This window comes from Salmo salar, chromosome 24, assembly GCF_965601325.2.
Source record: "Salmo salar chromosome 24, fSalSal1, whole genome shotgun sequence".
NCBI classification, from domain to species: domain Eukaryota; kingdom Metazoa; phylum Chordata; class Actinopteri; order Salmoniformes; family Salmonidae; genus Salmo; species Salmo salar.
In genome coordinates this window covers 17,561,749-17,580,368 of record NC_138314.1, presented here as the reverse complement: position 1 = coordinate 17,580,368, position 18,620 = coordinate 17,561,749, and the positions used below count along the sequence as shown (strand labels likewise).

At 42.7% G+C, this 18,620-nt stretch overlaps 1 protein-coding gene across 3 annotated transcripts in view; it reads right to left on the bottom strand.

The window, feature by feature from the left end:
* The window catches only part of LOC106584991 (protein phosphatase Slingshot homolog 1), a 57,345-nt gene that overhangs the window by 11,250 nt on the left and 27,475 nt on the right, over positions 1–18,620 (bottom strand). For 2 of the 3 annotated variants that reach the window (XM_014170704.3, XM_045707153.2), the window contains exon 3: positions 13,523–13,623. In XM_014170704.3, coding sequence (XP_014026179.3) covers positions 13,523–13,623 — 101 coding nt within the window. Of the gene's footprint in view, positions 1–13,522; positions 13,624–16,864; positions 17,777–18,620 lie in introns of those variants that run through there. The other variant, XM_014170706.3, reaches the window with a different exon arrangement.

Below are 18,620 nucleotides of genomic sequence, written 5' to 3'. Positions count from 1 at the left end.
TTGCATTTTAATGAGGGAAATAAGTATTTGACCCCTCTGCAAAACATGACTTAGTACTTGGTGGCAAAACCCTTGTTGGCAATCACAGAGGTCAGACGTTTCTTGTAGTTGGCCACCATGTTTGCACACATCTCAGGAGGGATTTTGTTCCACTCCTCTTTGCAGATCATCTCCAAGTCATTAAGGTTTCGAGGCTGACGTTTGGCAACTCGAACCTTCAGCTCCCTCCACAGATTTTCTATGGGAATAAGGTCTGGAGACTGGCTAGGCCACTCCAGGACCTTAATGTGCTTCTTCTTGAGCCACTCCTTTGTTGCCTTGGCCGTGTGTTTTGGGTCATTGTCATGCTGGAATACCCATCCACAACCCATTTTCAATGCCCTGGCTGAGGGAAGGAGGTTCTCACCCAAGATTTGACGGTACATGGCCCCGTCCATCGTTCCTTTGATGCGGTGAAGTTGTCCTGTCCCCTTAGCAGAAAAACACCCCCAAAGCATAATGTTTCCACCTCCATGTTTGACAGTGGGGATGGTGTTCTTGGGGTCATAGGCAGCATTCCTCCTCCTCCAAACACGGCGAGTTGAGTTGATGCCAAAGAGCTCCATTTTGGTCTTATCTGACCACAACACTTTCACCCAGTTGTCCTCTGAATCATTCAGATGTTCATTGGCAAACTTCAGACAGGCATGTATATGTGCTTTCTTGAGCAGGGGGACCTTGCGGGCGCTGCAGGATTTCAGTCCTTCACTGCGTAGTGTGTTACCAATTGTTTTCTTGGTGACTATGGTCCCAGCTGCCTTGAGAACATTGACAAGATCCTCCCGTGTAGCTCTGATTCCTCACCGTTCTCATGATCATTGCAACTCCACGAGGTGAGATCTTGCATGGAGCCCCAGGCCGAGGGATATTGACAGTTCTTTTGTGTTTCTTCCATTTGCGAATAATCGCACCAACTGTTGTCACCTTCTCACCAAGCTGCTTGGCGATGGTCTTGTAGCCTATTCCAGCCTTGTGTAGGTCTACAATCTTGTCCCTGACATCCTTGGAGAGCTCTTTGGTCTTGGCCATGGTGGAGAGTTTGGAATCTGATTGATTGATTGCTTCTGTGGACAGGTGTCTTTTATACAGGTAACAAGCTGAGATTAGGAGCACTCCCTTTAAGAGTGTGCTCTAATCTCAGCTCGTTACCTGTATAAAAGACACCTGGGAGCCAGAAATCTTTCTGATTGAGAGGGGGTCAAATACTTATTTCCCTCATTAAAATGCAAATCAATTTATAACATTTTTGACATGGATTGTTATTTTGTCTCTCACTGTTCAAATAAACCTACCATTAAAATTATAGACTGATCATTTCTTTGTCAGTGGGCAAACAAATCAGCAGGGGTTCAAATACTTGTTCCCCTCACTGTATGATCAAATAGCCACAGTAGCCTACATGGCCACTGTTAAAACTGTAACTTAAAGCGAGTACAGCCTCAGTGCCTAAAAAAATGTAGGGAAAATTAATCCCCACCACCTCGTCGAAACAGTTTTTAATTGCATATCTGAAGAAGTGCAAGCTATTGTTAATCACTCCCTGTTCATGCACTTTCCCCAATGCATTAAAAACTGCTATGGTGAAACCCCTTCTGAAGAAAAGTCATCTAGATTCTTCAGCTCTTAGCAATGTTCAAGTCTTTCATCTCCAACCTTCCATTCTTAAGCAAAATTCTGGAGAAATTGGTTTTGAAACAGCTAAATGATTTTTTAAAGTACCAATTCTTTTAAAAATCCAATCTGGTTTCCACGCCCACCACAGCACAGAGACAGCCTTAGTAAAAGTTTTAAATGATCTTAGAGCCAACTAATGGCTGAACCCATTTAGTCGACAGGTCGATTGTTTGGTCGATAGGCTGTTGGTCAACCAAGATGTTTTTAGTCGAGCAGTCGCAATAATTTTACATTTTCCATGGTGCACAAGACACCTGTCTGATTCGCGCAGTGGACTAATCGATTGCGGAGACCACAGCCCATCACTCTAAGACATGTGATACTGAAATTGTATAAGGTTATATTAGGTAAAAAAGAATGGTGCAACACTAATCAATCAAATATTATTTTATAACAAATGCGCTTTCTCCCGCGTTGGATATGGTCGCTGTCTGCGGTTCTGAAACATAATCTTCCTTGAATTGGTGCCTTTCCCTAACCAGCAAATTGGGATTGAGAACAAAGTGGCGGAGGCAGCAGAGACGAGGAAACAGCCTTTGCCTTAGCCTAATTGTCTAAGAAAATGTAGGAGATTTAATTAGGTCTATAATTAACAGCCTAACTGTTAAATGTGCCGGGCTTTAGAAATCATCCATATATATCTACATAAATAAGACAGATCTTGCTTCTGTTGCCTGTTTGTTTAATAGCCTACTGTTTCCGTGAGCACCAAGCCTCATGCAACAGCAAAATGTTGGATAAAGCAATTTCATAGATTCGGCTGTTTCTAAATCTTTGCTATGCTGTAATAAAGTTTTTTTTTTTTAATTATTGTTAGAACAGACTGGTATTACTTATAATTTATTTGGTGTTGTTTACACTGTTCCAAACAGGCAGAAAAATTATATTGTAATCTAACAGCACAGCACCTGTTTGTCACACATAATATGCACGTAGCTCTCACTCCTATACCCTCCTTTTTCTTGATCTCCGTCTTATTGTTATAATTACAATTATTATGATCATCATTATAATAATAAGTAACGTAGTTATCATTAGGTCTATATTTCAATATAAATGCTACCTTATCAATCATTCATTCACTCATGCCATCACACAGCACACGAGACATTCATGCCATCACACAGCACACGAGACATTCATGCCATCACACAACACACGAGACATTCATGCCATCACACAACACACGAGACATTCATGCCATCACACACCACACGAGACATTCATGCCATCACACAGCACACGAGACATTCATGCCATCACACACCACACGAGACATTCATGCCATCACACACCACACGAGACATTCATGCCATCACACAGCACACGAGACATTCATGCCATCACATAGCACACGAGACATTCATGCCATCACACAGCACACGAGACATTCATGCCATCACACACCACACGAGACATTCATGCCATCACACAGCACACGAGACATTCATGCCATCACACAGCACACGAGACATTCATGCCATCACATAAGACATTCATGCCATCACACAGCACACGAGACATTCATGCCATCACACAGCACACAAGACATTCATGCCATCACACAGCACACGAGACATTCATGCCATCACACAGCACACGAGACATTCATGCCATCACACAGCACACGAGACATTCATGCCATCACACAGCACACGAGACATTCATGCTGGGAAATGCAGTCAAGCATTTTAGTTTTAAAATTAAATGACGGGAGCTTTGAATAATTAGCCTAAACAATAAATAAAAAGGAATTCACGAATGCATGCAACTGTTTTTAGTCTGCTGTAATAAAGGCTTTATGTATTTATTTATATAATATACACTTACACTGGTACACTTATTTATTTAGTGTTGTTTACACTGTTCTAAATGGTCATTTTTTTAAAGTAATATTGTAATCTAACAGCAATTGTTTGGCACATAATACTCACGCAACACTTGCTCATATACCCTCCTTTTTCTTTATCTCCAGTAGTTTCCACAACTAAGTCAAATGTCTTCCACAGATCTGACTTCCACTTTACCTCCTGAGAAACCAACAAACATTCGCCCGTTTTTCTTTTTCACATCCTCCGGATCCATTTTTCTGTCGCCATTACCGTGTTCGGATTTTGTTATAACCAATTTATTTACGTGATTATGATAGACTATAGGTCAGGCCCTATTGGTCACATGCATACGATGCTTACAATGTTGAGGGAATGTTTTTCATAAAACAAGTGAGGGATTTCGGTAACAGAACTTTTCAGTCAGAAACTAAATGGCCAAAATGATGTTGCAGCTTCAGAACGGACAGCGGAGTAATACTGCAATGCTCTTCTGTCTGGTGTACCCAAGAAAGCCATTGGTCAACTGCAAAACATACAGAATGCTGCAGCAAGTGTACTGACCAAGACCAGATGGAGAGCACACACTACACCGGTTTTAAAATCTCTGCACTGGCTGCCTGTGAGTTTTAGAATACATTTTAAGACTCTTCTATTGGTTTTCAAATCAATCCATGATTGTGAACCCCAATACATATTAGACATGCTTTTAAGTTATCTAGAGAGTGACATTAAGAGAGACAGCAAAAAAGGGAGGGCTACTCGATGTGGCGGTGCAACCCTAACCACTACAGTGATCAGTAAAGAGTGGCAGCCAAACATGTGTCAGTCAAGGTATTCTGATGACTGGCAAACAAACTATGTCTTCTCCTCCTGGGCGGCTTTAATTACAGCTGTCGGCGCCAAGCAGGCTCTGGGCATGTTCCCCTGCTTCATGGCGCATCCATAGGTAGACGCCTCATAAAGACACGCTCAGACATATATTCATTTACATGTATTAGTAAGTTAGTACTTTACTCTGCAACTGTTCTGGGCCTTAATAGCCAGGGGCTACAGGAGTTCTCAGCACAGCTCAGACTCACAATTGAGACAAATGCTAATCTCTGCATTTGGTTTGGTTGAGGCCCAGATCAGTTGACACTCAGGTATCTTTCTTTTTGTTTTGGAAGTTCTGCAAGTTCTTCACTGGGTGGTATTTTCATGACATCTCCTGCCACTGTTACAGCTTTGACAAAAGATAGTGGCCAGTCAAGATTTGGGCCAGCAATGGTTGGTTACTCAGACAGAAGGGACCGCACAGTGTGGCCTCAGCTCATGGATCGGAAATCAGTCACATCACAACCTAAGGGCACCGCTAAGTATTCTAACTACAAGGCGCAATGTTCACTGGCAGTGGGCTACAGGATAAACATTACCCAAAGGCCAGGCTAAGGAGATTATCCATTCCTGTTAGAAAACATTCTGTCCTACAGCAAACAACCTAAAAAAAATGGCTTGTTCACTTTCCACAGGCAGTACTTTATAAGAAACACATGACTGCATCCTCCAGTAACTCCCTACCAACTCAATCACTCAATGCGGGCTAGCAGCCAATCCTGATTGTGCTCAAGTTCAGTCAATTCACTTGGTGACGCAAACCATTCCAAATTCCATTTGAATTCACTTCAACAAGGAAACCAAAAATGAGAAACCAATTGAAATTAAATGAACAAAATAATAGCTCACAGAGTAAAACTGGAACAGCATTGGGAGAAAAAAAAAACGATCCTTGTTTCTCTGTGATATTGAGAGTGAATGTTAAGCTCTCCCAAGCAGCTGCAGGATCTTGTTTTTAACCAATTAAAACCTTTGCCTCAGAATCATACTTGAAATATCATACTTTACATTATACCAGTGGCTAAACACTGGAACCTCTTATATCCTGTTATACTAGGTCCTATGGTATACCATATGGCTTTGCAAGACATTGAAGCTTTGAATAGTCTCGCAGATAGATGACTAGGTTACAAAATAGATGACTGCCAAATAGGGCTGACTCCAATTAGTCAACTGGTTGATTATTTGGTCATTAGGCTGTTGGTTGACCGAGATTGTTTTAATCGAGCAGTAACAAATATACAGTGCCTTCAGAAAGTATTCTGACCCCTTAACTTTTTCGAAATTGTTAGGTTACAGCCTTATTCTAAAATGTATTAAATATATTATTTTACTCATCAATCTACACACAATACCCCACAATGACAAAGTAAAAACATGTTTTTAGAAATAAAAAAACTGAAATATCACATTTACATAAGTATTCAGACCCTTTACTCAGTACTTTGTTGAAGTACCTTTGGCACCGCTTACAGGCTCGAGTCTTCTTGGGTATGATGCTACAAGTTTGGCACACCTGTATTTGGGGAGTTTCTCCCATTCTTCTCTGCATATCCTCTCAAGCTCTGTCAGGTTGGATGGGGAGCGTCGCTGCACAGCTATTTTCAGGTATCTCCAGAGATGTTCAATCAGGTTAAAGTCTGGGCTCTGGCTGGGCAACTCAAGGACATTCAGAGACTTGTCCCGAAGCCACTCCTGTGTTGCCTTGGCTGTGTGCTTAGGGTCATTGTACTGTTGGAAGGTGAACCTTCGCCCCAGTCTGAGGTCCTGAGTGCTCTGGAGCAGGTTTTCATCAAGGATCTCTCTGTACTTTGCTCCATTCATCTTTGCCTCGATCCTGACTAGTCTCCCAGTCCCTGCCGCTGAAAAACATCCTCACAGCATGATGCTGCCACCACCATGCTTCACCACAGGGATGGTGCCAGGTTTCCTCCAGACGTGACGCTTGACATTCAGGCCAAAGAGTTTAATCTTGGTTTCATCAGACCAGAGAATCTTGTTTGTCATGGTCTGAGAGTGTTTAGGTGCCTTTTGGCAAACTCCAAGCGGGCTGTCATGTACCTTTTAGTGAGGAGTGGCTTCCGTCTGGTCACTCTACCATAAAGGCCTGATTGGTGGAGTGCTGCGGAGATGGTTGTCTTTCTGCAAGGTTCTCCCATCTACACATTGAAACTCTGGAGCTCTGTCAGAGTGACCATTGGGTTCTTGGTCATCTCCCTGACCAAGACTCTTCTCCCCTGATTGCTCAGTTTGGCCAGGCAGCCAGCACTAGGAAGAGTCTCGGTGGTTCTAAACTTCTTCCATTTAAGAATGATGGAGGACACTGTGTTCTTGGGGACCTTCAATGCTACAGACATTTTTTGGTACCCTTTCCCAGATCTGTGCCTCGACACAATACTGGCTTGGATTTTGCTCTGACATGCACTGTCAACTGTGGGACCTTATATAGACAGGTGTGTGCCTTTCCAAATCATGTCCAAATCAATGGAATTTACCACAGGTGGACTCCAATCAAGTTGTAGAAACATCTCAAGGTTGATCACTGGAAACAGGATGCACCTGAGCTCAATTTCGAGTCTCATAGCAAAGGGTCTGAATACTTATGTAAATAAGGTAACTGTTTTTTTTCTTCTAAAAACCAGTTTTCACTGTCATTATGGAGTACTGTGTGCACATTGCTGAGGATTTGTATTTATTTCATCCATTTTAGAATAAGGTTGTAATGTAACAAAATGTGGAAAAAGTCAAGGGGTCTGAATACTTTCCGAAGCCACTGTATATATATTTGCGCCCATCTCAGTGAACTAATCCATTGCTGAGGCCTAGACTAAAAGCCAATTTATACCTGATCTGAAAATGTGGTCGGAGGCTCCATATGGAAAGTGTGATGCAATTGTGGAACCTCCAGAGGCATGCAGAGGCCAAATGGAGCTCTGTACCGCATTGCTATGCGCCTCCCAAGTGTTGTAACAACGAGGAGGGCTATGTACAGCTCCGCATTGACATAATTGGTTGACGGTAGGTGGGGGCGGTATGTCCTGTATAAACACAAACTCACTTGACAACAGCTCTGCACTGCCCCGCAAGCGCAAATAGTATAAATGCCCTGACCTCTGCTGAGGGCATTTCACCGCAAATGCTGCATGGACAATGCAGACGTCGGATTGACCATGCACCCAGATGCACGTCTCTCTCCAGAATGGGCTCTACCCTACGAATTTGTGCACATTCATTGTTTCATAACTTCATTGTGTGAATTGTTTGCTTTTGATTGTTAGTGTCTATCAATTCCCCATGACATATATCACCAGTAGTACATTTACCGGTAATTCCTATAATTTCTAATCTACAATGTTTGTTACTTTGTTTACGGTAATGTCTTTTAATGCATTCAATATTATTATTCCAGTCTTCCCGTTCTCATTGTCTGACTGGACACGTTATTTGCAGAGTGCACAACCTATGCTACACTTGTGAGAAACAAGTTTTGGTTTGTTTCATTCCATTTACGAGTTCTGTCAATTTAGTCCATTGTCTTTTGTTTGAAGCGCTCCTGTCAATGTTGAGTAAGGACACGCACGAGCATAGAAGTAGGCTATAGGCTACCTGGCCTGCGAGCAAATGTAGGCATATAAATGTGCCCATTTGCGGGTCTGATAGTATTTCTGAATGACTTAACGCACACCACCACTAATGACCTGTGGAGCTTTTTAAAGTAATGTTTTCTTCACCTCAAACAGAAAGCAAACAATTTCTGTTTTTACATCAATTTAGAATGACAATAGTTCCTCAATGTATTTCAAAAATCTTTCCAACTCTCTCCCTTTTGATAACCACTTGAAAGTGAGTTACTTTTTTAGGTTTGTATAATTTTCCTTAAGATAGAATTTTGATTAACCACATGACAATGATTTTGAGATATGACGTTATTATAAATGAAATGAAACTGTTTCATGAAAATATGCATATGAAAAACATAACTGGCACGCAGATCGGTAGAAATGGTCAGATAAATTGTCATTCAACATGAGAAAGGTTGCAGATTCCTTGTTCCTGTTACCGGCAACTTCAGGAGAGTAATGGCAAAATCTGCTAAAGCCAGCAGGAGCGGGAAGAGGATAGATGGGTCAGGTTAAGATCTCTGGCGCCCTCTTGAGACATTTGTCTTAACATATCAAACCGTAAGCTTAAAGCATCAGACGAGCTCAATGTTTACTAACGACATGCCACTGACTGAGTAAAGCCAGAGTGTCTATGTATGCGGATGACTCAACACTATACACGTCAGCTACTACAGCGACTGAAATGACTGCAACACTCAACAAAGAGCTGCAGTTAGTTTCAGAGTGGGTGGCAGGGAATAAGTTCGCCCTAAATATTTCTACAACTAAAAGCATTGTATTTGGAACAAAACCCTCAGTAAACCCTAAACATCAACTAAATCATGTGGAAATTGAGCAAGTTGAGATGACTAAACTGCTTGGAGTAACCCTAGATTGTAAAACTGTCATGGTCAAAACATATTGATGCAGTAGTAGCTAGATGGGGAGAAGTCTGTCTATAATTAAGCAATGCTCTGCTTTCTTAACAACACTATCAACAAGGCAGGTCCTACAGGCCCTAGTTTTGTCGCACCTTGACTATTGTTCAGTCGTGTGATCAGGTGTCACAAAAAAGGACTTCCAAGGGCTCAAAACAGGGCAGCACGGCTGGCCCTTGGATGTACACAGAGAGCTAATATTAATAATATTGTGGCAGACAGCAGGGAGAGGTAAGGGGAGTGGTAATTGAGGGGAGATATCTTGTAGGTTGCTGACTCCATCCCCGAGACTTATATGGACTTCCTGCCCCAACGAGGCGAGGCCGTAGGTCGTTAAGCCAGGGAGTGCTTGGGGATAAAAGAGGAAGCAGCCTGTCCAAAGGTGTTGAGGAGCGAACCAAAAGAGGTATGAAGAGTGAGAGAAGTATCTGTGTGATCACCCGTTGTGACCTGGACTGTCGGACTACCTCCCTTGTGTACCAGACCAGATTGGCTGAGAACCCGAGTGTGAGGACTACCCCTGGAAAACGGAACGGACAATGTTTACAGCTTGTGGACTGTGAGGTGACTGGTGAATTCCCATGTTCAAAAACTCCTAATAAACTTCCCATTTGCATTCTAATTGTGCTACTGGTGCCTGTTTTGTTATTGAACTTGGTGACGTGGAAACCCCACACCCTTAAGCCTGCTACAATATGCATGTCAATCTTTCCTGGCTGAAAGTGGAGGAGAGAATGACTTCATCGCTACTTTTATTTATGAGAGTTATTGACATGTTGAATGCATCGAGCTGTCTGTCTAAACTACTGGCACACAGCTTGGACATCCATGCATACCCCACAAGACATGCCACAAGAGGTCTCTTCACAGTCCAAGTCCAGAACAGACTATGGGAGGCACACAGTACTACATGGAACTCTATTCCACCACATCAGGTAACTGACGCAAGCAGTAAAATTTGATTTAAAAAACAGAAAAAACACCTTATGGAACAGCTGGAACTGTGAAGCAACACAAACACTGGCACAGACACACAAACACAATAACATACGCACTATACATACACATGGATTTGGTAGTGAGGGCACACAGTGTGTTGTGAAATCACCTGTCAAAAGTTTGGACACACCTACTCATTCAAGAGATTCTTTATTTTTACTATTTTCTACATTGTAGAATAACAGTGAAGACAACACAATTAAATAATTTTGTAAACAAAAAAGTTAAACAAATTTAAATATATTTTAGATTTGAGATTCTTCAAAGTAGCCACCCTTTGCCTTGGTGACAGCTTTGCACACTCTTGGCATTCTCTCAACCAGCTTCATGAGGTAGTCACCTGGAATGCATTTCAATTAACCTCTATGGGCTAGGTGGGACGCTTGGCCAGTGTAATCCCGTGGCGCGATATTCAAATACCTTAGAAATGCTATTACTTCAATTTCTCAAACATATGACTATTTTACACCATTTTAAAGACAAGACTCTCGTTAATCTAACCACACTGTCCGATTTCAAAAAGGCTTTACAACGAAAGCAAAACATTAGATTATGTCAGCAGTGTACCCAGCCAGAAATAATCAGACACCCATTTTTCAAACTAGCATATAATGTCACATAAACCCAAACCACAGCTAAATGCAGCACTAACCTTTGATGATCTTCATCAGATGACAATCCTAGGACATTATGTTATACAATACATGCATGTTTTGTTCAATCAAGTTCATATTTATATCAAAAACCAGCTTTTGACATTAGCATGTGACTAGCATGTGACTAGCATTCCCACCGAACACTTCCGGTGAATTTACTAAATTACTCACGATAAACGTTCACAAAAAACATAATTATTTTAAGAATTATAGATACAGAACTCCTTTATGCACTCGCTATGTCCGATTTTAAAATAGCTTTTCGGTGAAAGCACATTTTGCAATATCCTGAGTAGATAGCCCGGCCATCACAGGCTAGCTATTTTGACACCCACCAAGTGTGGTACTCACCAAACGCCGATTTACTATTAGAAAAGTTTGATTACCTATGCTGTTCTTCGTCAGAATGCACTCCCAGGACTTCTACTTCAATAACAAATGTTGGTTTGGTCCCAAATAATCCATAGTTATATCCAAATAGCAGCGTTTTGTTCGTGCGTTCAAGACACTATCCGAAGGGTAAAGAAGGGTGACGCGCCCGACGTGTTTCGTGACAAAAAAAATACTAAATATTCCATTACCGTACTTCGAAGCATGTCAACCGCTGTTTAAAATCAATTTTTATGCCATTTTTCTCGTAAAAAAGCGATAATATTCCGACCGGGAGTCATTGTTTTCGTTCAAAGAGAGAGAAAGTAAACATGGTGTCGGCTCGTGCACGCGCCTCCAGTCTCATTGTCCTCAGATCGACCACTATCAAAATGCGCTAATGTTTTTCAGCCAGGGCCTGCAAAGCCACCATTCATCTTTCTGGCACCTTCTGAGAGCCTATGGGAGCGTTAGAAAATGTCACGTTATGCCAGAGATCCCCTGTTTTGGTTAGAGATGATCAAGAAGGCCATGAAATGGTCAGAGAGAGCGCTTCCTGTTTGGAATCTTCTCAGGTTTTGGCCTGCCAAATGAGTTCTGTTATACTCACAGACACCATTCAAACAGTTTTATAAACTTTAGGGTGTTTTCTATCCAAATCAAACAATTATATGCATATTCTAGTTACTGGGCAGGAGTAGTAACCAGATTAAATCGGGTACGTTTTTTATCCGGCCGTGCAAATACTGCCCCCTATCCCCAACAGGTTTAACACGTGTGACTTCTTAAAAGTTAATTTGTGGAATTTCTTTCCTTAATGCATTTAAGCCAATCAGTTGTGTTGTGACAAGGTAGGGGAGGTATACAGAAGATAGCCCCCATATTATGGCAAAAACAGCTCAAATAAGCAAAGAGAAATGACAGTCCATCATTACTTTAAGATTTGAAGGTCAGTCAATGTGGAAAATTTGCAGTCGCAAAGTGCAGTCGCAAAAACCATCAAGCGCTGTGATGAAACTGGCTCTCATGAGGACAACCATGGGAAAGGAAGACCCAGAGTTACCTCTGCTGCAGAGGATAAGTTCATTACAGTTAACTGCGCCTCAGATTGCAGTCCAAATAAATGCTTCAGAGTTCAAATAACATACACATCTCAACAACTGTTCAGAGGAGACTGCATGAATCAAGCCTCCATTGTCGAATTGCTGCTAAGAAATCACTACTAAAGGACACCAATAAGAAGAAGAGAATTGCTTGGGCCAAGAAACACGAGCAATGGACATTAGACCGGTGGAAATCTGCCCTTTGGTCTGATGAGATTTTTGGTTCCAACCACCGTATCTTTGTGAGACGCAGAGTAGGTGAACAGATGATCTCCGCATGTGTGGTTCCCACCGTGAAGCACGGAGGAGGTGGTGTGATGGTGCTTTGCTGGTGCCACTGTTGGTAATTATTTTTAAATTCAAGGCACACTGAACCAGCATGGCTCCCACAGCATTCTGCAGTGATACGCCATCCCATCTGGTTTGTGCTTAGTGGGACTGTCATTTGTTTTTCAACAGGACAATGACCCAACACACCTTCAGGCTGTGTCAGGGCTATTTGACCAAGGAAAGTGATGGAGTGCTGCATCAGATGACCTGGCCTCCACAATCACTGACCTCAACTCAATTGAGATGGTTTGAGATGAGTTGGACCGCAGAGTGAAGGAAAAGCAGCCAACAAGTGCTCAGCATATGTGGGAACTCCTTCAAGACTGTTGGAAAAGCATTCCTTATGATGCTGGTTGAGAGAATGCCAAGAGTGTGCAAAGTTGTCATCAAAGCAAAGTATGGCTATTTTTTAAAGAATCTAAAATCTATTTTGATTTAACACTTTTTTAGTTACTACATGATTCCATGTGTTATTTCATAGTACTGATGTCTTCACTATTATTCTACAATGTAGAAAATAGTACAAATAAATAAAAACCCTTGAAAGAGTAGGTGTCCAAACTTTTGACTGCCACTGTATATAGCTGATTTTTTACAAAACATAGGGTGTGTCTATATATGGAAAACAACATGTTTAAAAATTGATTGATCGAAAGAACAGATGACTTTCGGTCGACCAAGATTTTTTTTTGTCGGGGACAGCACTACTGCCAAATCCTCAGTGTCCTGTTTTGATTGATATGGAACAAAAGTAGGCCTACTAATGAGCACAACCAGCAGCCACACATACTGTAGGCCTACTTAACCACTAATCTGCCTAAGCGACACACGAGACGTCTGGAACATGCTAATAATCAGCCAGACACGGTCCCTCCACCTCAACCCTGGGTGCACACACTCATCTGGTGTGCTTTCCAGGACAGCAGGTAGAGACACTCATCAGACAAAGCAGCAAATAGGCTAACCAGACAAAACAATAACAACACTCTCTAAGATGGACAGGGTAATGAAGTTAATTAGTCTGAGTTTTGGGACCATTTACCTACTTTGCCTGGCAGCCCAAACTTCCATTGGGCCCTGTCCTTTGGTTGTGTGGTAGGTACTCACCTGCATGTTTGTGGTGGGGATGTGCTTTCTGGTCCTGAGGACTGCTGCCCTGCTGCAGGAAGAGGGCGGCACCCTTCACCATGAAGAAGCTCTCGCTCAGGCTGCAAAAGCACAACAGATGAAGAAAGCAGTTAGAAACTCTGGATCAAGCAACAATTTTGGCAGACTGAGCCACATGGTCACTCACAGTTCAGCACCGTGCAAACTGTTCCAGTTCTGTAACAGAACCCTTACACCTTTTTCAGCCCTATGTTAGAGGGAATGAAGATAAAGAGAGTAGGTAAGTCATATTTGGGACCAGACAGTGTTTAATATATGGCTTCAGGTCAGGAGGCCCAGACAGGCACTGAGATGAGGATAAATCTTGGGTGTTGGCTGCCACTATTTCTGCCGCTAAACCAAATAGGAAAAGTCCAACTGTAAGACAGGTTTGAGAGGGAGCCAGAGCCTCAACCTACAGCAGCTATGAATCAAGCTTTGATCCTGAATGCTTATCTGGCCCTTTTCCCCTGCATGAGCTGCTGCATCCTGATGGGATCTGGCAGGTCTCTTCTGGCCCAGCCAAATGCAAAACAACTTGAATAATTAGCTGCAGTATTTTGTCATGCATTCCTCGGAGCTACACACAGCATTTATATATGTCTCACCTGTCTCGGCTATATGTCAAACCTCTCATTGACTTCCTGAGGAATCTGCAGGTGACAATTAATATAGAATGGTGATGGTGAAAGACAAAGTGGGGCTGAAGCTGTTCTCCATGCCAGCTCCAATGAATCCTTTTCATTGTGCTTTCAGAATGAGTCTCTCTCCAGGCTCATAAATCCACCTGACAGAAGGGCGGAACACATACCCAACGTACCCTGTTTGTGCAGTCTAGCAAACCAGCATGTCATTGGAAAGTACAGGTGTGATGAGAGACAGGAACAAAACAAACACCTAACAGGAAAACTAGACAACACCAAAGCCTAAGTACTGTTAAATGTCTAAACCAGTATTTCAGGTGAGACAATAAATGCCATAGGTTGTGCTGATGACAAAAGTCTGGTTGAAAAGGGGGTTAGCCTAAACATTCAGGGGTCAGATATCTAAGCCCTGTGAGGGTCAAGAACCATCCCTGAGTCAGCCCACCACCCCCCTCCTTCATTGTCTGTCCCTGACTGGACTTCCTGTGTCCAGGCCAGAGGAGGAAGAGGCCTGGCCCAAGCATACAATAACGCCGAAACAACAGGCTCTGCTTTGTGCCGCCGTCACACTAAAATTACCCCCCCCCCCCCCCCCCCCGACCACAGAGACAGCGTTCCACAGTGACAGGCCCATGGGGGTGGCCGGCCGCTAATCACAAGATCCTTTGTTTCACTTTGGCCTTTTGTTTCTCTCCTCTTTTTCCCCTGTTTTTAAAATGTATGGGGCTGTGTGGAGACTCCTGTCAGGGAATGATGAATATGAGGTAGAACTGCAGCTAGCTAAGTCTATAGGAGGAAATGGAGAACCTCCTTCAAACATCATGTCACTCTGTATGTGCAGTTACATTGTGGGAAAGCCACTAGAGATAATCCCCATCAAATAACCATGAACTCTACCTCCATCTAGTTTACCACTTTGAGCTTCAGCATTACCTGTGATATCTCGGCAGGATATCAATCTATTATAGAATTGAAAACATACGGTATTTCTCTCCTACTAGAAAACAAAATAAAAGTTTCATTCCATTTTGTTGGCATCTACACATAGTACATACAACGCTGTATGATCCATTGAAATATGCTGCATGCGTAAACCACAGTGAGAAACCAACCGGAGGATGTGTTGAATGTGAACCGTCCTCTCCTTTCCTGCCATGTAAATCACCAGCATCCATACTCAGACAGTCAAATGAACTAGCTTCTGTTCTGCTCTACTCTGGTGTCTCAAGTCCTCCGGCACCCACCCTGCTATCAGCCTCTCCACTAACACCAGGACTAAAAATATATCTGCTATCACGGCACACAAAGACAACGATAGAGAGGCTTGCCAAATAGCCTCAATGATCCTTTATGATTATAGAGTAGGCCTACCTATTCTTCTGGGAGAGAAAAGAAGACAGGCTCTTCACTCTGAATGAGCAGAATTCATACAAACACAAGTGTATGACTACTTTTAGTATCAGGCTTGTTAAGCGCATTAACTTGATCCCATGATTGCTCTTCAGTTGATCTAGGGAAGTTTCAAGCCAGTAGCTAGGCTATATACATTCCCCACTGTGTGTATTTGAACAGTGAAGCAAAAACATTACATTTGGCTCTATACTCCAGCATTTTGGAATTGAGATTAAATGTTGCATATGAGGCGACAGTACAGAATGTCAACTTTTATTTGATGGTATTTTCAAACATATGTTTTACCGTTTAGAAATTAAAACACTTTATATATCTAGTCCCCCCCACTTGAAGTCATAAGTGTTTGGACAAATGTATTCATTTTTAGAGTATTAAAGTAGTCAAAAGTTTAGTATTTGGTCCCATATTCCTAGCACGCAATGACTACATCAAGTTTGTGACTCTACAAACTCATTGGATCCCTTTGCAGTTTGTTTTGGGTTATGTTTTGCCCAATAAGAACTGGATGGTGAATAATGACTGGAGTCATTTCCTTAATTAATCCTGATAATGTAATGGCACTATTAAAGAAAAACATCTTGAATAATGATGATTGAGAAAGTTAGAGGCTACAACAAAACATGCTAACCTCTCACCATTACCAAGGGGAGGTTATGATCTTTGTCCCTTTTTAACCTTCACACTCATCATCATTCACAATTCATTCATGGTTATTCACAATCATGGTAGCATCCACATTACTGTAGAAGTGTTCAGAAAGATATTCTATTCTTACTTAGAATAAACATGACTCAAATTACACAACCCATTATTCACCATTCACTTCCTATTGGGAAAAACATCATCTGAAACAACCAAAACAAGCTGTAAAAATATCCACGTTTGTAGAGTCACAAGCTTGATGTAGTGGTCATTGTGTCCAAATACATACAGAGGGGAGTGTAACATTTAAGATGGACGGGCAAGTTAGCAGGTATTGTTCAGATTATTTAGGACAGATTGTGTAAGTACACAATAACATCCCAGTAGCCTTCCTCATGCATTTGTACACCACTGAGTTACCAGTCGTACACATCCATACATTCTACACAACTAAGAAGCACTGGATGCACTCCTGTCTTAGAACCACACAGGCACACAGTTCATCTTATAGCATTTCTATTCTTGTAGATCACACAGTACATCTATGAGGGAACGGTTCAGAAGTCCCCACCCACTCCACACAGAAGCACTCTGCTAAACTCACATGCAGCATCTCTCGCTCTGGGTCAGCACGGCGTTCTCAACAAAATAGGGCAGCATCTTTAGCACAGCCTCCTGAGGGGACTCCACCACCAGATGCATTCTGTTGACCGGCCAGAGAGATCTCTAGCCTCTCCCGTCTGCTCTGCAGCCCTTGTCTTTGGATCCAAGAAACAGAGTTGGAGTAAAGTAATGTAAAAAGAAAGATCCAAACCCAAACCTGGGTGACAGACTTACTTAGTCCGGTCTCTTCTGTGAGATGTAGGTAGGCGGCTTGCCTGCTGCTCTGTAGTAGCACTGAGTAAAGCAGTGAAGACAAGCCAAGTCAGAGTGCTCCTGACTAAGAAGACTTGCTGCTGCGCACTGTCTCCACCCGCAGGCAGAGGCTTGTGTTCTTCTGCCTCCCTCACTCGCTCTCACACGATCACAAAATCAAATTCCTCTCTCTCTCTCTCTCTCTCTCTCTCTCTCTCTCACTCTCACGTACTCTCTTAAAACACTCAGACTATCACACAATCAAACCTCCTCATTTCTCACACACATTCAAACTCACAGACTCAAACGTACACACAAATAAACGGGACACTGTATAGCCAGAAGTGTTACGACTCAAGAGGATTTCAGATGTTGGACTATCTCTTTTCTCAGCATCAATTCTTCCCCAGCCTGAAATCCATCCTTATTTCATCAATTCAATTCTAAGAAGACCACCAAACAATGTGTCTGTCCTAGTTCTCAGCTGCAGAGCAACAGGTTTCCACTTCAGCAGGGGAAAATAAGGTCCTCATCCAGGATCTTATACCGCTGTCCAACAGAAACCTGCTATCAAAGACCTCAGAGAATGGCTTTCTTTCTTCCCTTCTCTGGGACCACCAAAGCTACTTGTTCAATTGCAAAAATAAAAAATATATGTCTTGATCTCCTTAGCTAGCAGGTTGCATGCCACCCAACAAGTCAACTGACTCCAAGCCAGCGCTGCCAGGGAGCTCCTCACGTGGACCAAGCATGGACGGGGAGGGCAGCGAGCCTGGCACACACAGCTCTGCACAAATCCCATTAACCTCAGGGGAGGGACCAACCCATCTCCCTCCTTTAAGACTGGCCACTGCCACCTGTCACTCACTCCCATTCCTATCTGTCCCACACAGTGTTATTGTTAGTCACTCCACACTTGTGTCATATATGGATCAGGGTGGATGTGGGGGTTAGGAAGGGAGAACTTTAGAAAGAGTTGAGTATGTATTAGGCCTATGTTATGGTGTGACTCCTCTTTTCTCCAACACACACGCAGACGCACACATACATACGCACACACTCACTCGTCATTCAACTCATCTGAGAGGATTTTCTGGCATCGACAAAGGCAGGAGCTCTAGGACACAGATAAAAAAAACACCATCTCCTCGTCAACAGGAAGAGCTCTGTGGGCTGCCGAGTGGCACAGCGGTCTAAGGCACTGCATCTCAGTGCTAGAGGTGTCACTACAGACCCTGGTTCAATTCCATGCTGTATCACAACCGGCCGTGATTGGGAGTCCCATGGGGCGGCGCACAATTGGCCCAGCATTGACCGGGTTAGTGTTTGGCCAGGGTAGACCGTCAGTATAAATAAGAATTTGTTCTTAACTGACTTGCCAAGTTAAATAAAGGTTACATTTTTTTTGTTAAATTTAAATACCTAGCCAACAGGCTACTAGCGAGTAAACTGACCTCTAGCCGGAAAACTCCTTCAAAACTCCTGGAAAACTCATGTGATTGATA